This window comes from Ornithodoros turicata, chromosome 2 (assembly GCF_037126465.1).
Source record: "Ornithodoros turicata isolate Travis chromosome 2, ASM3712646v1, whole genome shotgun sequence".
NCBI classification, from domain to species: domain Eukaryota; kingdom Metazoa; phylum Arthropoda; class Arachnida; order Ixodida; family Argasidae; genus Ornithodoros; species Ornithodoros turicata.
The window spans coordinates 29418620-29442622 of NC_088202.1; the positions used below are offsets into that span (position 1 = coordinate 29418620).

Consider the following 24003-nt stretch of genomic DNA (forward strand, 5'->3'; position numbering starts at 1 on the left):
CGTCCCAGTTCCCACATACAGCGCTTCGCTTCATAGCGCTAGGAAATAGTCCTCAAAGTGTGGCGGTGTTTTTGCGCTTGCCGTTCTCACACAAAACCGAGCACATAGCGCTACCCGGCTGGGGTCACGGGAAATCTCGTCGCGGTGTGATGCACCGGTATCACCGTGATGGTTTACTGTCCGCGTCGGGTATCCGAACTACCATGGCGGGTGTCACTTTCGATGCTCTGATCGCGATACAAAATAGCTCCTAGGGATATACTTTAGCAACGACGCCGCGGCCTTTCGAACAGAAAAAACAAGAAAAGCCAAAAATACGCTGCTTCTCAACTATTTGAAGACAATCTACGAATTTACGAACCAAAGTATGTTAAAAATATGCACTTTTTAAAATATGTTTTACGAAAATTACTTTTTCAAAACGGAGCAATCCGGCTATTTATATTCTATCACCATCCCACTACTTCAGCGCCACTAACAATGAACACGGAAACTGATAGAAATGCGAAACGGAATCCTTATATTTTACAACCTTTTTTGGGTATTACGAACGTAATTAATAAACGTATTGCGAACAACGCAAAAATTTGGCAGACAAAAAAGCTAAAAATGTACGAAACAACATAGCAGACGACACATAAGCGGCAGTTTTGAAACACAAACTTTCGAAATGAGTGCAAAAAATGAACCTCTTCACGCTAGGCCCTGTGAGACGTAACTTGCGTAGGACTAACGTAAGACTTGCACCAGAACAAGTACTAATATTTACCTGACCTAATCTACCCAGGGACCCTATTCCGAGGTGCCTCGCTCGCGCAATCGAGTCGTTTGCAAGCGACGGCACGTGGTGTGTGGTGTCATCGAACGACAGCGCCGAGAATTTGGTATTCCTATGCTTCCAGACGAGCCGCGCGTGAACGATCCTGTCGTTTGACCGATGCGCACGCTTGTTGAGCGGGGAGAGCTCAGCAGAAGGGAACGTGAAAAAGAGCAACTTTCAATACGAACCACCAGAAGACGACTGCCGCCTGGTTCCGACCCTCATGAGCTAGCAACGTGTGTAATGCTTTTTTTTTTTTTTTGCTACGCTCTGTAGCGGCTTCCCATTCTAGCAAATTTTTCCACGGCTGACAGTGAATACATGCAGTGAAAAGCAGTCGGAGGTGCGAAAGGCAAAGGCAAAGGAACCACTGACAACTTCCCAATCCGTTGAGCAGCTACAACATGTAGCTCCTGACCACCGACGGTGTCGGTAGGCGAAGCGATCGAGGCGGCGGGAACGATACATGCCACTTTTGATATTTCGGTTTACGTCTAACGATCACGCGCTTGGGTTATTTACCATCGTTCAGCCCGTCGACGTGTTCAACGTCACTGTCACGCGCATCCCAGACGACGACGACAAAGCAATTGCACGAGCGCGTTCGCAAATATCACTTTGTGCGGGGGAATTGTATCTGCGCAAAATGTCATTGCACTCTGCATGAGCACGCGCTCGGGTCATGCATCTGCGCAAAATACCACCATGGATCTGCGCAAAAAGGAAGAGGCTTTATTTGGGCAAGAGTTCTCAAATTAGGAATGAGCTATGCGATTCAGTCTATTAACACAATACAGCGGGCGTAATGCATTAGCGCAATATGCGCGTGCCCTGTTGCTCGTGCACTTGGACGCATTCGCGCTGGTTTCACTTATTATCACCATGGATTTGGTTAAGTGCGGTAGCGACAAATCCAAGGGTATAATTGTTCTAGGTAGTGGATTTAAATTTCGCCGTGGCTATACAAGGAAAGATAAATCTGTAAGATGGCGATGGGCACTGTGAAAACTTGTAGTGCTGGCTTTTCCACCACCGGCCAAGAAGTCATGGTACAAGATCACCTACAGCGTCTCTCCCACAACCACGAGGCATCGCGCCACAAGTTAGACAGGCAAGTGGTACGAGCTGCAGTGAAACAAAAAGCTGCGGCTAACTGCACAGAAAAACCGTCGCGACTAATCTGCGCGGAGATACGAAAGGCAGAAACACATGAAGCAACTCTCGATCACACTGACATGAAATTACTTTGAGAAGCGGCATACCGTGCGCGGCGCTGTATTCTCCCTCGTCTGCCAAAGTCCAGAGAAGACGAAGAAGAAGATTTTCATGGACGGAACATTCAGATCGTGCACGAAGTACTTCAAACAACTCTTCGCAATCCATGGCCTCCGGAATGGTATTTACGTCCCGCTTGCGTTCAGCTTGCTGCCATCGAAAGAAGAAACATGCTACTTGAAGGTGATGCAGTTGGTCAAGCAGGCGGCAGCGGAGGCAGGCAAAACTTTTGAACCAACAACAGTTGTTGTCGACTTTGAGACAGTCATTCACAATGCCGTAAAACTCTCCTGGCCAAATGCTAACATTGTAGGATGCCGATTTCACCTAGGCCAGGCATGGTGGCGCAAAATACCGAAACTGGGTCTGTCACCGTCTTTCAAGCGTGAGAATTCCGAAGTGGGTTTATGGCTTAAACAGGTGTATGGTTTGCCATACCTTCCACCATCAGAAGTTGAAGACTGTTTTGTGTTTGATATGTGCTCGGAAGCTCCGCGGGAAGAAAAGCTCCGGCTATTTATTGACTATCTTGTCGATGAGTACATCAAAGACGGCTCTCGCTTTCCTCCGGAAATGTGGGCTGAGATGACTGACAACATGCAGAATACCACCAACGCCTGTGAGTCGTTCCACAGTCGCTTCAATGGGTGCTTCTACATCCAGATGTCTTTCGATTCTTCAGCGTTCTGTTGGACTTTCAGGTGGAGACATACCCGAAGATACGTAGTTCGGAAAGTGGCACCTGTATCCGAGACGCTGACACAGCGAACCGACAAAGAATTTTGAGCTCAAAGATAAAACACTATCGTCAGGGATCCATCAGTCGAATCGAGTTCGTCCGCAGCGTAGCAAACTACGCTCTACCAAGAGACATATGATACTACCGTCTTTCGTGTTTCGCCGCATTCGCTTTAATAAAGTTTAGTCAACCTTCAGTGTACTGCAATTCTCATCGGTGTATTATCATTCAGAACATATATTAGAAATGATGTGCACGTCATAAGGAAACATATATTAAAGGTGTTCGCTTATTTGCTTAACATGCTGTTATCTTATCAAAGGGACCGTTACAGGCGACAGTATACATCAAATTATTAAACAAGAAAGCACTGCAAGATTGCAGTTTCAAACCCAGCATACCTCCTTAGAAGTATTTTCGGGCAAGCGTGTTACACAGGATATACATGGAAGATGTATCTGAAGAACTCTTGGAAATGTGTACTCTAGCTCTGTATCCCGAACGGCTTTCGGATTACTTGTGCACGTGGCATACGCGGGCAAACTTTAACAATGAATTTAAGTAAGTAAAATTTCGGTTTAGCTTCTTCACGCCTGTGCGCGAGAGGTGTTCTGACATTTTGTACCAAGTTACACCGCATAAGTCCAAAGGCAGATGTCGACGTGAAGCTGCATTCAAAGTTTTACAGCAAAGGGAGTCGCACGCGTAAAAAATCTACACGTCGAACACCCAAACTCATCGGGCTGTGATATCCCCACAAGCAAGTGAGGCAGCCATATAGCCCACAGGAGAGGTCACATGCTTTCGGGAACCAATGGGAATAACTGAGGCTTTCGCACCTCTCGAGTGGAGCGTGATGCGGAAGTTTATTCCGAAATAATTCTAACACACCTAATTCTAACACAGGCTAATTTAGTGCCACATGGGCGTGAAGTGCACCCCAAGCGAATGTCACGTTCACTACGTTGTTACTACATGGCTTAAGTGTCACGAGTAGCAGTATGATGGCAATTACGATAGGCAATATTAAAGTGCCTCAAAATTTTTAGATGCGCGCCACAATACCTTCCTGATAATGTTTTTCTTTTTTTTGCTTGGAAACACTTTGTGCAAATATTCTTCCAAAATAAAACAAATTCGCCTGAAACGTGTGTCTCAAACATGTGTTCACAGACTGATAACTGTATACCAAAAGCAAATAAACACGCTGTCAAAAGTACTTGTTTAAAAATATTGTGGTGTGGGCCCCCCCCTTTTTTTTTTTCATTTTTACCTGTGCCACAAAGCATGCCGTCGAAGCTACGCACTCGGTCCGCCAAAGAGAAGTGAAGGGAGTTTGGGAAACTCACACTACCCTTAGTGCACTTTCTGCCAAGTGTCATGAAAGGTCACAGCACACGAATGACACCAAGTGCAAGTGTAACTCGTTGAAAATTACACAAATTAGTTCGTGCGACGTTGTATAAATCACAGACTACGACATTACAATTCTTTTTTCCTCAATACCGTGACATGTAGTACATCGTGTGCATGTGTAATGAATCATGTCTATCAGAATGTCACAATCCCTTTAAATACGTAGACCATAACAGCAGCCAGTATTAGATGTCAGTATGACAGTGTCAGAGTAGTAATAGGTACCACTTATTGGACACAGTATTTTTTCCTCCACTTAATATGAACGAAGGTTGCGCAGATGCAAATCGCGAGCTTTAAACGCCCTGTTACCCTTTTCGGAACGTGTTTCCACTTCTCGTTCTCTAGAAATTTGCGCAGATGCAACTCACATTTCAGGGAAAGACGAAGTTCATAGTGAATAACAAAACAATTTTGTGCACATCCATTACTCCCCTTTGTGCATTTGAGATAAAGCAAACATAAACAATAAAAGGCGACGCAAAAAAAAAAAAAAAAAAGAAGAAGCAAGCTGTGCTTCTTTTTTTTTCGTATAATTTCCTCTATCTGCGATGGATTCACCGGTACGCGCTTCGCATCCCACCTCGGAGCAGTTTCACATTGTGCTCGACTATGTGGGGGAGCACCTAATCTCTTTACGGTTGGGGGGGGGGGATATGTTTATTGCAAAAAAAAAAAAAAGAGGCAGGTAAAAAGGAAAGGTCAGCCAGGCAGAAGTCGACTTGCTATTCCTTGTAAAAAAACAGAAAAAAAAAACAAACAGAAAAGGAGAAAGACGCAAGCGGCACATGGGCAGCAGGGGGGTATTACGGGTGGGCTGTCCGCTGGCTGCACATCGCAAGACAGAAATAGGGTGTGATGCGAGCTGGCTACACGTTTGAACGCCAGCGGTGGTGCAGTGAAACCCGTTGAGAGGTGGAGAAAGGTGCGTAAATTAGTATCAGATACGAAACACCAACAAAAATCTCGAAATTCGCGGCAGCAGTGACGACTGCAATATCCGCATCCTCGGCCCTTGGGACACCGCGGCCCACTCCAGGGCGACCTTACGCCATGTAGTTGGCTCTTTTCAGGCGACAGGCCTAAAGAACTCATTAGTCCGTATTCACCAGCCAACATGAACCATTGGTTTAGTGACGTCGGGTTTAAATCGATCACGTGATCTCTCCGGCTATGAAGAGCGGTTGACCAAAGGGTGACCACAACGCATGCGCACTATTGACATTGGCACGAGATGGTTGAGGGGAGGGAGAACGTAGCAGACGACAGGATTGTGAAGAGGAAGGCTCCCGTTTGTTTTTCGATTATGATGTTAGCGGAAGAAAAGTTCAGGCGGCGCTGGCGCTGCTGCAGGTGGTTGCGGATCGGGGTGTCGGTAATCGTCGGTTATGCGTTATGCCTACCGCTGTGTTTGTGAATGACAAGCTCTTGATATGGTCGCTAAAAAGAGAGCGTTTGCCATGTTATTTGAAAGGCAGCAGTAGGTATCCTCGCGCAGGTGATCGTTGTGCTTTCGTCGGTGTTCGGTCGTCGATTGTGGATGCGTATAATAACGTCATCCGCATCGACCATCGCTTTTTTATCGTCTGTTGTGCGGCCTGTGTGGTGAACTGCAACGATCAAGATAGCCTCTCGATTGATGGGGAATTCCAGCAGAGTCTTTTATACGCTTTCGAGCCTGATATCATGTTCGCAACGTGTGTACAAGTGCTTGATCACTGTAGGCTATGTAAACAGAAAGAACACTGATGCAAGGGTGACCTAATCCAGCAGGTGACTCCCATACGCATAACTCGACGTGGTACTTTCAACCTGCCACAAATCTGCTACGCGTTAGACCATCTCTTTGCTGGCTGTGTTTCTTTGGAGTGTGACTCCTACGGAAAACGTACTCATGGTGCTGCCTTGTTTACGTCCTGGTCATGTGTGTGTGTGTTTTTTTTCTTTGTTTGTTTAGCGCTGTTTTCGTCAGTTACCCAGGGCGTCCCTGCTTGTGAGCGTGGAAGTTGCCAGTGTCGTGACCCCCTGTTAGTGCGGTGCTGTGCTTACCTCTGACCTCCTTTATTTCTGCATTTCAGCATATAAGATTATTGTACAAATCATTAAGCACTAAATTGATTGTTCTGTTCAGCCAACAAAGATACATCATTACGTTGCGACTGTCTCTTGCTCTGATGAAATTTCACACAATGGGAACATACCTAATGTATATATTTGTCCTTACTTGTCATCTGCTATGATGCACTTGACATCACAGACGTAATAATTGCTAAAATAAACGGCCACACTTTAATGCCATTACACTGCATCCGAGCCATTCAGAATTTGTAGTTTATTGAGACCACGTGTACACAAAATACAGATGTTAAAATGAACCAAATACCTCGTAAAGAAGGATATCTTATACCGGTTTCAATAGTGGTGTTTCAAGGATGGAGCAAACAGGAAAGGACCAAAGAAAACACACACAACAACAGCTGCAACATCAGCCACAAACAAGCCTGTGCTGCCATTTTGTTCATTAATTGTGTTGAGCTTATTTGTTCAAAGCCATATATTATTCAGGAAACACTTTTACACACCTGGTTGGGGACATATCTCTTTTTCCATGCTCATTCTTTAGAAACTTCTCTCTCGACCCCATACTGGCATTGTAAGCAATTACACTGGCATTATCATCGCACGATTACATGCCAAACCATCACCACCGCCAATGCCTAAAAACTCCCCACAGCTCATGCCATGCTATAATACGGCTGCCAACATTACATCATGCACTAAACAAGCGTATGAAGGCGGGGTAGTTGGTACGAATTCTTTCCGCAGCAAAGAGACGTGGACAGAAGGACGACGACTGCATCATTCACTACGATCTTTGAAATCACTCCTTATTCAGGCTTTTTTAAAATTTACGAAAGAATTTGCATAGCGATGCAGTTACAGTTATCACTTCACTCTTACACAGATCACTCAACTTTGACTGTGAAATGACATAAGAGGCCTGTGTGATGCCATGAGAAAGATAATCGCCATTGTACAATTGTGTAAACTTATTTAGGGAATTTTTACTTCAGCAGCTCTTCACCGCTTTCTTGACATTTTTTCTAGTTTTCCAGTCATACAATAGTTCTCAGACTATTCCCAGTTTTCCATGCTTTACTGGATTGCAGACATCCTGAAATACAGACGATGATTCAAGCAACTCAGCAACTGGGCGTTTGAGGCTTACATGTTTGTATCATCCGTATTTGTGGCCTGCTTCGACTAATTTTCGTTTACACAGATGATAAAGCTATGAAAAATTATTGCACAGGCTGCATTTCTGCACTGTGTGGTTATGCAGTTTGACTGTGCACCTTTGTACTGAGAGATTGTGCTATTTCTTGAGAAACAACACAGTGGAATACTACAGCAAGGCACACCTAGCGATGCTCATTCTAGCATAAAATCTCAGTGCTACAGCAAACAGCAGCACTGATTATTGTCTGCTCGCTTTCTATATTGATCTGTATCATACCGTAAGGGGAAGTCTGCAGTGGAAAATTGGACGCAACGCAAATAAGCTTATACAAGGAAAAGGATGCAACTTGAAATCATGTGCATCTTAGCTACAATGTGCTGTATTACTTTTATTAAAATTTACATGATTGTATATCTTTCTTCTGCAATTTCAGTTATTTTTTTTAGCCACATTGGTAGTTGTCACTATGCAGAAGCCGACATATTGATCCAGTTGTGTCAGCACAAATCTATGCAACTGAACAGTTTAATGTAGTGAGCATGGTGTACTGTATCATCAAGGACAAAGCCTGGGAGCAGATTTATGGGACACAATGCTGAATTCGTGGTAAAATAATGTAGATGCCTCTGCATGACTAACCACCGAACTTCAGTAATGAGTGGTGGACATGCAGAGTCTTCTGGCAACTTCTGGTAATTAATACATGTCATATGGGAGATGGTTTGCAAGATACCAGCACCCAAAGCAACAGTTTCACAGATTCTTGCCATATGCATTACGTTGGCACACAAGAAGAGCATGTAACTACTTCGGTCCACTTTACTGAACTTTAGCACCCCTAAGAGTGCCATAGAAAATGTGGGGAAATGTGGGGAGGGGGGGGGGGTTCTAGAAAGAAACAGTAGTAGTGTGAATTCCCCATTAAAAAGAAATGAAAAATTCCACACACACAACCACAAGATTTCTGAACCTATGGTGAAGCTAGCTCTTACACAGACATGTTTTTTGTGGGGCATGGCATGGTGTGCCTAAGCTAATGCCAGTCACATATTTGAATAGCAATAAATTTGTATAGCAATTATTTTCTTCACATATGGCATTGAAGAACAGCTTACCTGAAACAAAATAAATAATCAGGTTTGACACATATACAATCATACGTCACAGGCAAGAAAGCAGTGTGAAAGCAGTGTGCACGAGACGCCACATATTCTCCTCTCTCTCTGGTGATGATGTGAAGGCTTTCCAACAGTAAATGTATGTACGTAGTATCTTGTATTGCAACAGCATTCAGGCACTGTTTCGAATGACAGATCCATAGATGTTAGAATCATTTGTCATGATGCTGATGACACATTCTTCGCTACACCAAGAACTTTGTGACCGTAGTATGCCCATATTCTGTTTATTCTCCACTCACTGCTGTGCATTTATGGGTGGAGTGCGAGTCAAGGAAGAGGAGAGCTGGTGTGAAATGAGAGTACCAATGTACACGACATGTCATACAGCAAAAACCGTGGACACTTAGCATGCACCTGAGCTGGTGCAAGGAGAACAAGTTGTAACGTAATTGAAGGTAAAGTGATGTACTACACATATGAATATTAGCAGGATATTGGTTTGGTTCACTATTTTGTAACTCAGCTATTCAGAACACGTTGAAGACATGCACAACACAGCCAAATTAGAGGGTAGTGTTTCGGGTGTGTTGTATGTTGTTACCGTCAATAAATTTTGCTATTACAATTAGAGGTATTGTGGCATTTGCGATGAATAGAAGCATGATTGCAATGTGGATGCAGGTGTATATGATAAATCATGTGGCATGATTCCATAGCGATGTGTTTTTCGATTCTTAAGATTTACCTGAACAGGATCAACGTGGCTCCAACCAAAGTTAGCTCGAAAGAGGGGTCCCGACATTTCGGAGCCGAACCGGCTCCTTCTTCAGGGGTGACGAACCAACAGGGCTAACTTTGGTTGGAGCCACGTTGATCCTGTTCAGTTTCTACCCAACCAGGCACACCTGTGTCAAACATGTTCACGTTTAAGATTTACCTGTACAGGATATGAGGCTACACAAAAAGAGTGCACAGATCACACCAGTGTAAAGCTGCAGTGCGTCGAGTAATTTTTAACAGTCCTGCTCACAAAATGATGCAGAACAGCATGCGTACATTTTTGCTTGAAAGAAAAGCCTTGAGCTTCAGGAGACACAAAAGGGACACCATTTTTTGTTTAGTGCTGTATTCACGCTGAACAGATGAGCACATGGATAAACTCTGTGGCCACATGACAGCTATCAACGACGTAAAAGGAGGAGAGCTAGTGTAACATGGGTGCTTGTTTACCCTGCTTTACTACTGTCGTCTATATCCACACTGAACACATGAGCACAGAAATAAACTATGTGGCCATACGGCAGCTGTCAGTAACGTCAAAGAACGATAGCTACTGTTAACATGGGTGCATGTTCTTCCATGTGCTCGTGTGCTCAGTGTGGATATAAACGGCTGCACTGGCTGGACAAATCTGTACCCATGTCAACGCAAGCTAACTGTCTTTTAAGTAGTTGACAACTGTCATGTGGCCATGTACAATTTATCCATGCGCTAATGCTGCAGTATGGGGGAACGACATTTTCATTTTGATGTTGCATGAACCAGCTGACTCCTATTATAATTGTCAATACTATCTATTGATGAGTCTGTAGCCTATGTTTTGTTATATTCATCTGAAAGGTGCTATATGCAGTAATTGCAGTTGATCTAATTTTCAACTTTAAGTGCAGTTCAATGGGAGCAAGAGAGCTTCAAAGTTTTTGTACACATTGCCCTTTATTCCTGTGCAATTCAAACGTACTGCAGTACGACACCTCAGATATATTGGTGGAGTCAGCATGTGGAATGTAGCAAGGATTTTTTTTTCCTTGTGCGCCACTGCTCACTTATGTTCTCATGTGACCTTGACAACTAATTGAGCAGGATATCCAGAGTGCACGCTTCTATGAAAAAAGTCATCCTTGTGGAACTACGTGATAGCCTTTATTGTCTGAATATAAACAAAAAGCTCACGAATACAAAGTTGTTGTGATAAATGGGTCCATAGCAGAAATTTTCAAGAGAGGATCTCCAGAATATATGTGCTTATACAATGCAGAAAAGCTGTCACTGATTGGTCATGGTTATGTACCTGCAATAGTAATGATCCTTCCAAAAGGTTTGCAGCCTCCATTAGCTCATTGCTGTGTAGTGTCTTTTGCAGAAGCAGCCCTACAAAAGCACATCTACTGTTACCAAATGATAAATCAATATAGAAGTAAGCAGCTGTCCCTTTGAATGTTTTCTAATGTAGCAGTGGCAACACGATACCTGAATAACAGATTTTCATTGGTCTGTTCTGCTGTGGCATGTTGAAATAAGTAAAACACACATTTCAGTTTCATCTATGCTGAATCCAGGGGAAATGGGGACCTCCTTAGCTTTTCCTCCGGTATTTTCATAATCGGGGAACGTAAAATCTGCTCAGATTTCGTGTTCAGTGTAGTGCAACAACATGCAATATCTCCATCCCTTGATAGTACCCACACAACAGCCGCAAGACGCTAATGCACTTTATGATCAGTCCTATTGCACTGTTAGATGTCTCTGGAGATTAGACACGCTGCGAAGAGATGATAGATACTGGGATGGTTGATAAGCATGCCGGTGGATAACGCCCCTCAATTTCTCCATCGGGGCTCGCAACAACCATCTAGTATGTTATCGCTCTTACTGTACAATGACGGGGGCGCTTACAGTGTGTATCACAGGAGTTGACGCTCATAATAAGCGCCAGCACTACTTATGCTTTGTTTTTGAAGATGCACATTGACGTTCGGCCATCCGCACGCTCTCTCGGTCCCTTGGATTGGTATATGGATATGGTGAGCTTCTAGCTCACCATAATATGGATTTTGTCCGGTGGCACATGTCGATGTCACTCTCTTTGACCACACTTTGACGGTGCTTTTTACGTTTGTCATGCAAAAGTTCGCAATAGCGCCTTCTAAAAACAACAGCCGCATTTCGAACCCCCGGTCAAGCGTTACGCCGTTTTTGTTTACTAACCGTGCATTTAAAACGACTCTGCTTAATTTTTACCAGTTAACTTCGAATCAGTGCAACATCACCTACCACAACCAATCTACGATAGTTTTTTCAACACACACGTCCACAGTAGTTGCAACGTATACTTAGACCGATGTTAAACTAGCCCCTCCCCTAGTTTAAAATACGTCCCATTCAAATGCATGGGGCTTAAACCACCAGTTTAAGTAGTTTGGGTGGATGATCGAAATGGAACATTTGAGGCAAACATTCGTCCCATTGTGATCAAATCTGTCTCCTGGGCGCTTCTAGTAACTATATTGATCGAAACTTACCCAAGATTTGATGAAAAATTCTTCGTGAACCGGGGATTAGGCCTACCGGCTACCATCGCTTCTGGCAGACTCTGGTGAAATGCGCATGCGCTGTGCAGGAAGCTCGCAATGTGCGCCGCCATAGGCTTCACAGCAGCAGGTGGTAGAGCATGGGGTGGTGATCCAGGATTGGCGAACGAAAGTCTCACATGATTGATTTAAACCCGACGTCACTAAACCAATAGTTTAAGTAAGTTGGTGAATACGGACTATTATGACCCCAACAGCGCTCTCGGACATTACCACAAACACGATCACGTTCATCATCGCCATCGCCGCTCGGATCATTCCCGTCATCTCCCTTCGTCATCACTCATCATTGTCACCACTCATATATTAGACCCCCTAGCTATGGGGTAGCGTTCCACCCCTAGAGTGGAAAACCTCCCCCCTTCATCATCAGAATACATATATATGTTTGTGTTGCAATATCCCACTGCTTGATTGAAGTTGTGTTCAATGGGAACTTTTAGACGTGAACCGACTGGGAAAAGGCACCAAAGCCAAGGCAGCTCGCATTTCACACCACACACGGGGGACGGGAGGAGGTCCTCCCTACGAAAGAATCGCTTCCTAAGCTGGAGGAGCGGCTCGCCTCTGTGATAGGGCAAGTGGCGACGACCGGGATGTAGGAGACTCGGGATACGGGCACTGCCGGACTCGGAGTCCGCATCAACGCTCATTTATATGCCACCGCCTGAGGCCGCTTCTGCCTCACAGAGCGATGAAGGCAGGTCGACGTGTACATAGGTTCCGACCGCGTTGGCCTCGATAGCAGCCACGCGAAGTAACTTGCCGCCATCTCCGTTGAATGCTCTGGCTAATCGACAGGCCAAGTATTGTCATCAAGCAGGAGAGCTACGCAGGCCAAACGACTGAGTCTGAGCAGTCGCTCGTGCACCGACACTCAGCCGATAGCGTTGTTCCCAAGCGACACGTTTAGAAGGCAAGGAAATACCACAGAGGCTTGTGCAGTGACGTCATGTTTGGTCACGTGACATTGGAAAACATATTGCTGTCTGAAGTCACAGTAGGAGGGCATCCCGTGAGTTGTTGCGGTATGCGTGCAATTACGAGAGAAAATTGTAAAAACATACGCTGCTGCCTCATTCGGCCCGAAGAAAGACGCCTCTGAAGCATCCCCATGTTTTCCCATGTCACGTGGCTCCAAGGCGCGCAAAGTCTGCGCGTGACGTCACGTGCACAAGCCTAAATGATCGGTGCCGTCGTTACGTGACATCACGCATCACGTGCCATCGGTTGCAAACAACTCGCTAGCTCGTGCGGTGCACCTCGCGATTCAAGCACGCCGCGCCGTCGGAATACCAAAAGTTGCATGTGTCATTCCCGCAATGTCGATCGAGAGCGAGCGATCCGCGCGCGTCAGATGCAGTCTACGTCAGCCCTCTCGAGACATGGAATACGTGTTCACGAACACGTATTCCATGTCTCGAGATCGGCTGTGCATCTGACGTGATTGAGGTTATAACGTCAGTCACGTCGGATGCGCAGTCTACGTCAGTCCTCTCAACACATGGAATACGTATTCACCTGACCTAACCTAACCTTGGTCACGTCAGATGCACAGTCTACGTCAGCCCTCTCAACACATGGAATACGTATTCACCTGGACCTGACCTAACCTCAGTCACGTCGTAACATGGCCTGACCTAACCTCAGTAACATGGGAAAAGATGCGCTCTCTCCACATCCAGGGGTTGCTTTTTGTTTTAACTTGTAGCATTTTATTATTTCCATCTATCAACATAAAAAGTTCCATTAAGCAAAACCATCTTACGCAACCCTATACCCAAAACGCTTCTCATACTACTACATCCAATAAAAGACGACTATTAACCTCTCCATACCCAAAACGCGTCTCATGCGACTATATCGGATAGCAGACGACTATGCGATACATAGCCGATCGCCGAGGACTCGCCCGTATGCACTCGTATCGTCTGGCAACAATGACAACGTGGCAAAATTGCCAAACGCTAATTCCACGCCTATCCGTCCGCCGCGGCATCGTTACTAAAGTACAGCCGCTCCTAAAATAGCCATGCGTCGTCGCCTTCCCGCTTCGAGGGATCGGAAGGAAAACAAACCGCAGCTTCCGCGACGTCACGGCTGAAAGAAGCTCACGACTGGTTAACGCAGACTCACCGCTCAAAATAGCACTAGACCAGCTCCAGTGGCTCAGTGGTTAGCGTGCTGGCCATGCACGTCGAGACTGGGAGGTACCCGGGTTCGAATCCTGGTGCCGGCTTGGCTGTCTGGGGTTTTTCCTGGGTTTTCGTCAGACGCTTTTCAGACATATGTCGGCATAGTTCCCTTAGAAGTCGGCCCAGGACGCACATTCCCGCAGGGCGTCAGTCGTCACGTTGCCCACCTCTGTGAGGCCGACAACGGCGACCGCTTTCACCAGCAGCACCACCGCCAGCGCTAGAAAAGTTGACCGGGGCTCTACTGCGACAAGAGTGGTTTTATAGCGGCTCGCAGCAATGCGAGGAAGAAAATATAGCGCAATTTTCTAGTGCTATGTAGCAAGGCGCTTTATGTAGGAATTGGGGACGATGGTTTGCTAGGAGCGTGCTATGCGGTGAAGTTCATTTTTAAGAGTGCGGTTTCTTTCCGCCCAGGCAAAACGACCGTATGCTACGGCGAACTTATTTCACAACGCGAATTGCAGCGCGTTGACCGTAACAGCAGCGATTTTTTTAGATGACCTTGATCCATTGCCGTCAAGGAAGACGCAAATGCGTGGTCGAATAAAGAGAAAGAAGGAACGTCTACAGACGGAATCAGTCATTAACATGACAGACGAACAGGCGAACTTAAAGGTACTGTAAAGCAGCACCGATCAAATGCAGTTTAGTGTGGCTATTCGACAGTCCAAGCCACCAGGACAAAAACTGCGCAAGTTTCATTCCAATCGACGGTGCAATTAATTAGAAAATTACAATTAAAGTTTACGGGCAACACTGTACTAGGTATTCGAAATGAATCCGTACTCCTGCCACATACGGCGGAAGGGGCGGATTGTGTGGTGGATTGTGGTGGATTAATCCACCACAATCCACCACACAATCCGCCCCTGCAATCCACACAACTATCCACATCTGGGATAAGCGGATAAGCGAACTGAAATGCCGTTGAAAAAAATGTGTCAGACGTTCAAGAAGCCAGACAGCGTCGGGACTTGTTTGTTCACAGAGGTTCACAGAGAGAGTTTGTCCGTTCGAAAGAGGCCGCGAACAGAAGGAGCGCGCAGGCGCAGCAGAGAAGTAGGGAGAGCCTCCATCGAACAGCGGCCGGCGCTGGGTTACTTCGCAAAAAACACTGTTAACAGGTGTTTCAGAATACATAGGTAAACAGGGAAACTAATATTATGGTTACTAAAATAACGAAGTTCCGATGTAATAGTGTGTAATACCAATTTTCAGTATTGCCCGCTGTACAGGGGGTTGTTTGACACCAGGCGTCGCACCGCTCCACTACGCCGCATTTTTCATGGCAAATTAAAAATATTTATAGTGCGTTGTCGGTCGCATGGTTCCGCATATGGTATTTAGGAGCAACAAAGTCTCTAGTCACATCACCGGCATATCATGCTTGTCTACTGCTTTACAGTACCTTTAACGGAGCCAATATGACGTCCCCACACGGCGCCCCCTGGCGTAGAACTTGCAGTTGTACATTAGTTGCAGTACTCTGAAGCTGTTGGGTGACACTAGAAGGGACCTGTTGAATGGTCAAGACAAACGCCTCGACTGCCATTTCTTTGTTCCATGCGAAACTGGAATCTTCAAAATTGAAGGAACTGAGAGAGTCTCGTTGCTTTTGATAGCTCAGTTAATGCTTTTTCTTTATTGCTGGCTGGCTATGACATCTTATGAGAGTCACATCATGGTGCATAAAAGTGCTCATTGCACGGGCGAGTAGTTGGTAGGAGTGTCCTTCCGGTGATCGGTGGCAAGGTCTGCTTTCATGTTGGACTCCTCCTGTGTCTGGTTCGTGCGAGCAGAGTATCCAGGTCGGCTATCTTTGTCCTTCTCTCGCACATGAATACTCTGAAGGACAGCGACGGCTGTGCAGTCACTCAGTAGGTCGACAGCGGCTGCGAAGCGACTTCTGCACAGAGAGGTGGACATTCATTGCATGCAATATTTCTTACAGCCAAATCGATAAAATATTGCTTCTATCAATGCAATCCTGCTGGAGACAGCATACCAGAAAGTGAGCCCTGAGCTTGAGGAACGTGGCATTATGTTTCTTAACCTCATGGGGTTAAGGGAACATGGGCCTGTTGTAATGTTGCCTGTATCCACTTTCCATATTCCTCAAGCTCGAGGTATGCCCTCCTTCTGCGAGCTTTTCTCAGTTTCCACTTCTTTGTTTTGTGTGAACAGAATATGAGAAAAGGTTACGTTTCTGCCTTAATGCCTTCAACACGTCTTTCACGTTGGCTAAGTGAGTGGTGAATGATGACCCAATCGAGACCAGCTTACAGCTGTCACATCTCGGGGTGCGAGTAGAGTGGTGGCTTTAGGTGCCGTGGCATCGGAGGGTCCCTCGACCATGTGAAACCATGGTCCTCGACCATGTGAGACGCGGGTAATGACGAGGCAGCGGAGTATGTTGAGAACGCTTTTAATCCGTAGCTTCCAAACCGCCAAAATGACTATCCTGAGCATGTGCCGGCACACTGCAAGGATCTTACGTAAGCTCGAGTAGCTTGGGAACTTCGTTGTCTGCCCGCCGCGGCCTATGGTCTGACATGTGCGTGAAATATATGGAGTTCTGGCTCTTCATATATGTATCTCGGAAATTGTCTGCTTGAGGGACCACCAATCTCTCTATTCACGCGTTTGAGCAGTGGAAGTGTGCTAAGAGTGTGCTGGGGTGCACGTGAGAGCTTTCCAATGCAACGACTACATTAGATTGAAGGTTAAAACCAGCGGTAGGGAGACATGTGTCGAATGAGACATTTGTCTCCTTACCGCTGGTTTTAATCTTCAACCTGCAATGTACCAAGAGGCCACACGTCACACAGTTCTCAACTACATCAGTCTGGAAGAAAAAAAAAAGCTTCGCGTACACTGTTAAAACAGAACTTCACCACATAGCACGCTTCCAGCCAACCACCATTCTGAATTATATCATTCTGTCAACGGATTTGTTGAAAATGGGAGGAGGCTGCTATCTTGGACACATTATGCATGCCTAAGTTAGGCGCCTCCTCCTGTTTTCGACAAATCGGGAGGCAGAATCATTGTCAATGGTGGTTGGCTATAAGCGTGCTATGTGGCTATGTGGCGGAGTTCTGTTTGTACTAAGCATTACAGTGCCGTCTCTAATTTGCGTATTGTGCTGCGGCGTTATGTGGGAGCGATAAGATTACGCAAGTCAGATATGCAGGGTGACCAGCAATGAGAGACTACCAGTGCCACGCTCGGCAATCACTCAACGCATTCGCAACATCATATATAGAGCTCTGAAGCAGGTTCAACCCTGGTTAACGTCAATGCAAAACGCACGAATCCCCCGGCTAAATATTTCGCGAGCGGGTGCGCCAATCCAAGAATTTTCTTTTTTACAAGCATCTGTCCGATACCGCCTACAAGCTCCGTACCATGTGGATGAATGGGGGGCGCTCATTATGTAAATAAAATTTTTAATGAGTTTCGTAAAAAAATATAATTTCTAAAGCAGGGCTTCGTCGGCACTAAAATGGGTGCTACCCCTTTTGGGACCTTCAGTGGACACCTTTTCAAGAAAAAATTGTCACCGAAGCGAGTCATTTGTTTCAGTAATTAATTCGTTTCGGTTTACATATTTTTGGCGTGGTCAGTCGCGGCTAAGCGCAAAAGAACGTAATGAATTGGTGTAATTCATTGGTGTAAAAACGTAATTCGCTGGGTATGGAAGAGCGTCGCTTTGCGCTTAACCGCCACCACCCGCGAGAAAAGTATGTAAACCGAAACAAATTAATTACTGCAACAAATGACCCACTTCAGTGGCAGATTTTTCTCGACAAGGTGCCCACTGAAGGTCCCAAAAGGGGCGGTACCATAATAATGCCAACGGCGCCTTGCTTTAGAAATTATGCTTTTTCACGAAATTCATTTGAATTTTTATTTAAATAATGAGCGTCCCCCACTAATTCACACGGTACGGAGCTTCTAGGTGGTATCGGACAGATACTTGTAAGTTCTTGGATTGGTGCACCCGCTCCCGAATTATTTAGCCAGGGGATTTAACTGAGACACCCTGTATATGTGCATGTGTATATGTGTATATGCGTCTATAATGCCAGTGCTAACGATTGTTTCGTATCTCGGATGAGTTGTAGTGTGATCAACTTATGTTATGTTTGATCTTAATGTTTTAACTCTTTATGTCTGGTCTGTGACAACGCGTTTTTATTTCTCCTGCCTCCTGTGTGAATGATGACTGTACTGTGTACTACCAAAACGGCATTTGGCTGTTGGTGGACACTTGAGAAATATACCTAAATAAACATATAGGAAGGCGGTTGTTATTGCAGAATGACTCACTGCGGTCCCACCGTTTAGGTGTTGTGTGTCACGAGGACGCCCTGGAATCAAGGTTTCAACATCGACATTTTGATTGTTTCAATACGGGATTCGTACGTTTAGCACTATAACTCTGCCCTGCGATACTCAACACTCTTTGAAATTGTCCCAGGTCCGCAGAGCTCAGGTTCCCCCTCAAGTCCTTCGAGCCCATTTTTATGTTCTCGTCGACGCGAAGTTTTCCACCTCTACCGCCGCTTACACCGATGGCGCATCTCGAAACGGCAAGTCCGCGTCAGCATGTGTCATCCCCGACGAAGGCGTAGTTCAAGGACGTCGCCTTTGGCATTGTACATCATCCACAGCTGCGGAACTCTACGCCATACTTTTCTTTTTGCATTTGAAGCAATTCAAGCAGCAATTCAAGTAATTGAAAATTCTGGCATCCGAGGCTCCTCCGCCCCGTTGGCGATGGACGTGTTAACCGCTTACCAGGGTTGAAATAAATCCCAATATTTTTAAGAAGATCCTCTCCAGTGGGCTTTTTTGGATAAAACCCGGATATTTTGGGATATTTTTGGAGAATATATACAAGGCTAGAAATGTGACACAGAGTAAAAACAAATGTGCTTTGCTGTTCTTGATTTCGGGTGACCTTTCATAGTTTCTGTTTACGGAACTGCCTGTCCCAGCAACATTGTATCAGTCTCTATTGTTTTCCGAAAAGTGATTGAATGCGTGGTTGAATGGTGTGGATCCTACACGCAGGGCCGGCGATAGGGGGGGGGGGGGCGAGTAAGGCGACCGCCTTAGGCCCCGCGCTTGCATAGGTCCCGCGCACGAAGCCCTCAACCAATAATTACTTTTTTTTAAATATCAAGTATGCACTTGAAACAGTGAAACAGGCCCTGCGATGTGCCTTTGTCTCAGGCCCGGCACACCCCTTGCACCGGCCCTGCCTACACGCCTGGATTAGCTGTCGTGTTTCGGCGCACTTCAGTTACAGTGCTACGAGGAAGCGGAAGAAAGTCTTTCCCTGAATGGACAAAAGTAGAAGAAAACGGGAAAAAGTTAAATCTGAAAAGTTATAAATTAAAAAAGTTGAAAAGTAACAAAGTTAAGAGTTAAAAGCTAATTTTGCGCGTTCCTGGGCTTTTGCAAACAGCCAACACTACAAGAAAATAAACCGAGAGTTTTCCGTGTGACGTTGAATTCAGATTGTCTTTCACGTCACATCTGGAGAAAACCTCTAAAAGCTCCGGATAAAATTCTGTGTATAAAATCCAAAAAAAATCCACCGGATAAAATCCATGTGGATTAAATCCAAACAACCCTGCTGCTTACAAACTTGTCTACGAAGCAGGACATAGTCTCGCTCCCCAATGGGTTCCCGCCCATTGCGGTGTCGAAGGCAATGAACTGGCGGGACAGCGCCGCCGAAGCAGCTCTCTCGTCTCGGGCACGGACGCGTATTGCACTGCTGAGAGGCGATCGGCGGTCTATACTTCGAAGCCTTGTGACTCCTCTGGCTACCCGACAACGGACCGCCGACATCCTACCCCCCGCCATGCTGAGCAGAGTTGACCCAGCGCTCGCTTTCCATGCTCGCTCGCATGCCAGCACATATTTCTCGTCAAGACGTCGCATTTGTTCATCGAATGCGCCTCGACGTGGCCTTTACAGCACAGTGGCGCTACCGCTTGCGACAAGCTAACTCTCCCCACTGCAGTCACTGCGGTGCTGTTGAAGATCTCGAGCACATTCTTCTCCATTGCCTACACTACCACCCTTCCCGCTCCGTACTCTCCGCCTCCCTCAACGAGCTCGACTACCGCCCCCTCTCCCTCACCAAATTGCTTGGTCCCTGGCCGCATCCGGCTCACCAACGCTCTGTCCTCAAGGCTCTCTTCGCCTTTTTGGACGCCACAGGACTTCGGTCCTCATTGTAACGGGACCCATTCCTTCATTCCCTGCTTCACCTCCAGCACTGGGGTAGAGTATCGCCCCCGGCGATGAAACTCCCCACCCATTATCCTGAAAGGTAGGTTGTGGTTTGTTCTTTGAAATTTACCACGATGGGACCTCCTATGGAGCTTTACCAGACAATACAACGTTCCACTTGCATTGAGTAATTGCTGAACGTTCCACGCCGGTCCTGGTCGACTCTTGTAGGTCGCCGCCCTGACCTTTACATTACAGAGCTACATTAGAAGCTGGTGAATGTTAGAACCGAGAGTGAGGCAAACAGTTTGAGGGCCATTTTTTGTAAATAACGTTTCAATTGTGCTTAATGTGTACTTTATATATTTATAACCCAACCTAGGCTAAAGCACAGTAACAAAATTGTTACCATATGCAACGAACAACGGTGAATGAACGCACGAGCTCGACTCGGAAGAATGTCAGGATTATAGCAGGGCTTTGGCATATTTCACAACATTTAAATACATTTTGTCAAACAAAACCCTGCCGAAGGCCTTCATGGTCATGATGCGGAGGAAACGGTGTGGTGTTCAGGCGAGGGCCAGATAAGGTGGCCACCTCATGTCACGAGGATGGGGTCAATCATTACTCAGAGCCATTTCTTAAGAAACAGTTCCTCTAAGTCTGATGAGAGCGGTGTCAGGGCAGAAGGTAAAAAAATCTTCCTGCTTGTTTTGCGTTGTTCCCGTTGTGTTTGCGAAGCGTGCGTATGGATGCAAACGTGGTCCGAATGAGCGCTTTGAGGCTTTCTGGAGGCGTCCGTGAACACTTTACTCATCAGACTCCTAAATCTACTACTATTACGTCCTCCATGCGTTGTTCCAAATACTTTCATGAAATAGGTAGGGTAGAGCTCGGTATCCATATATGCCAGTGTTTCCCAAACACCGGGTCGCAATCTCCAGGGGGTCGTGGAAGGTTGAGCGAGGGGACGCTAAATGGCTCGGGAACTTCAAAAGAAGAAAAAAAAACGCACAGAAAATGTCGTTAGAACATGATCTGCCCACTGTTCTGCGTCACAAAAGAGCTCGTGATGGCGGACCCCGGGGTGTAACAAACTAGCTCACTTAGGTGAATAGGAACAGTCATTCCTGCCGGAATGAGTATTTTCTTTCTTTTTACGATGATTTCTAGCCCAGGTGGCCCACTCTTACTCTATTAACTGTCAAATTAAATTTGGGTCGCACGGTTGGCAGAGCTTGGGAAACACTGCATAAGCAGTTGCTAAAGTTATAAAGTTCTTTGCTTCCGCACAGCGACTTCTCAACTATAGACATCATATTGTCGTCGTATAGCCTGTTTTCTACGAGCACTACTATTTAGATGAAACTGACTTACAAAATCCAGTGGGTGGACGTTATTAAACGAATGTCTTCTCCGTGCAGCCCCGCCAAGGTGAGCAGGAACGTTGCGTGCGTGGTTGCTCGGTATGCCGGATGGACTCCGTACGCACCGAAGGACAACAGGAGTGTCGCTGTGCACACTACAATCACAGTTCCCAGGCCCATATCCGCGCCACGCAGCTGAGCGATGAAAATGACAGACACCACCTCGTATAACGCTGTACCGTCGTTGTTGAAGAGCGTGCCAAAGGGCAACATGAAGTGTACGACCGTACGGCTCATGCCGATGCGAGTCCTGAGCACACTCATGCTTACGGGGCAGGCCACCAGACTGGAAGACGTACCAAAGGCGACGGATAACGGGTAGATAATATTCAGGAAGAAACGTTTCGTGTTCCGCCGAATGTACAGCATATAGAGTGCTGGAAGAAATAGCAAGGCGTGCACTCCGAGTCCAAGGAGAACGGTGAAGACGAAGACTCCCAGATGCCACACCACGAGATGAAAGTTCCTGAAGCGGACTACCTCTGCAGCTATAAGGAAGCAGATGCCCACCGGCGAGTAACGAAGCACGATATCCGCCATCCGCATGAATTTGTTGCTGAGGACAAAGATGATTCGCAACAAGATGCTGTTGCGAGCGTTGCTCTGGTGGACGATGGAGACCCCAACCATGACGGAGAACGCTACGAGACCGAGCACGTTGGTTCCAAGCAGCTTTTCCGCTACAGACAAACATAGGATGGGATCAACGTGCAATAAAGCAACGTAAATAAGTTGAATCAAAGTTATATATCATATTACCAAAGCATTAATGCTGTGGAAAGGGGTTAAGCAGACCAATTCGTGATAAAACTTTTTGCTGCACAGGGTGAATCCGAATCCGGGACAATCCGAAACTATTAAAATGGCTGTGTAAATATGTTCGATACATTCTTCCGATATGAGAAATACAGTTGGTTTGGCAATCGGGGACTCGTTAGTTACCAAAAGGGCTGGGAAGCTCAAAACGAAACCGAAACTTCTGAAGGTTGCTGAACTGCTACCTCCTGTACCATGCGTGACGTCACCGGTAGTCTCGTGTGGGCAACCGGCTGTTTTTCGGGCACGCGCTTTGTAACTTCTTTGTGTCGCATGGATGACGAATCGTCTGCTTCCTCGATTTCGTTCTAAAATATTCTCCAGCGGCAAAAGCAAACCCTACAGAAAGCCATACACGAGGAATACCGGCGAGGTGAACCACGGTGTTGCTGGACTGCTTTTCCGTGGAGGAGCGCCTAATCACTCAAAGGAAAATATCAATTTTCTAATCATCTGGGACACTTGGGGATGAGAAATTGTATACACTGAAATATCATACGTTACGGATTGATGTCGCACTGTCACCTCAACACGTTTTTGGTGCGGAATCTCCCTTTAAGGCCGGTTCACACTGCTGCGTTTTAAAGGGTCTCTGACCAGAACCTGGTCAATGTCTTTGTTTGTCTGGATAACGAACCTACATGTTTCCTCCAAGTTACAACTGAACGTTTCGTCTCTGCGGAGCCGCAAACTATTCCAAACAAGGAGCCGAAAAGCGCTTTCGATTTCTGCCAACTCGTGCGATCAGCGCAAAACTCTAGCTATTATGTAGTGGTTTTCCCATGTGTATGACGTCAAACGCCCCCGACTTTTATTGGTGGAAAGTCCACACCGGAAGTTCGGGTGGTTCCCGCAACTTCCGTACTGCTGGGTGCTTTTTCAATATGGACGTGGAAGCACAGCGGAGTCAACAAGTCAGCTTTTCAGCTACGTTTCAGCAGCTGAGAGGCACCTGCTACGTGCAGCAGAGCTTGGAGGCCTTGCTTTTGAAATGTTGAGCCGCGGATCGACTTCAGCATGAAGAGGAAGTTCCAATGACAGACTGTTAGATGAGCTTTCATCATCCACCATGATGAAGCACATGAACAGTTTGTGTAAATTTCGTGTTTGACGGCGCCGTGTAAAGGGGCCGGAGTGGTTCATGCATAATAATGCCGAACGAAGTCGACTGCTTACGTTGCAAAAAGCTGCTCTGACATATTTAGAACTTCGAGGGCAGCACGAACCTAGCTCTCATATTCACAAGTAAGAAGCGTGTCTCATGCACAATCATGTTGGTTGGTTTCAATACAAAATAGTTATTCTGAACTTTTCGTTATTGTTC

General features: G+C 46.1%; 1 protein-coding gene across 1 annotated transcript in view; it reads right to left on the reverse strand.

Moving 5' to 3' along the window:
- Positions 1 to 15838: 15838 nt before the first annotated feature.
- The window catches only part of LOC135383283 (excitatory amino acid transporter-like), a 41372-nt gene continuing 33207 nt past the window's right edge, over positions 15839 to 24003 (reverse strand). The window contains exons 6-7 of the mRNA XM_064612805.1: positions 21814 to 22543; positions 15839 to 16087 (exon numbers count right to left, since the gene is read on the reverse strand). Of these exons, the coding sequence (XP_064468875.1) occupies positions 15880 to 16087; positions 21814 to 22543 (938 nt within the window). The 3' untranslated portion in view covers positions 15839 to 15879. The remainder of the gene's footprint in view (positions 16088 to 21813; positions 22544 to 24003) is intronic.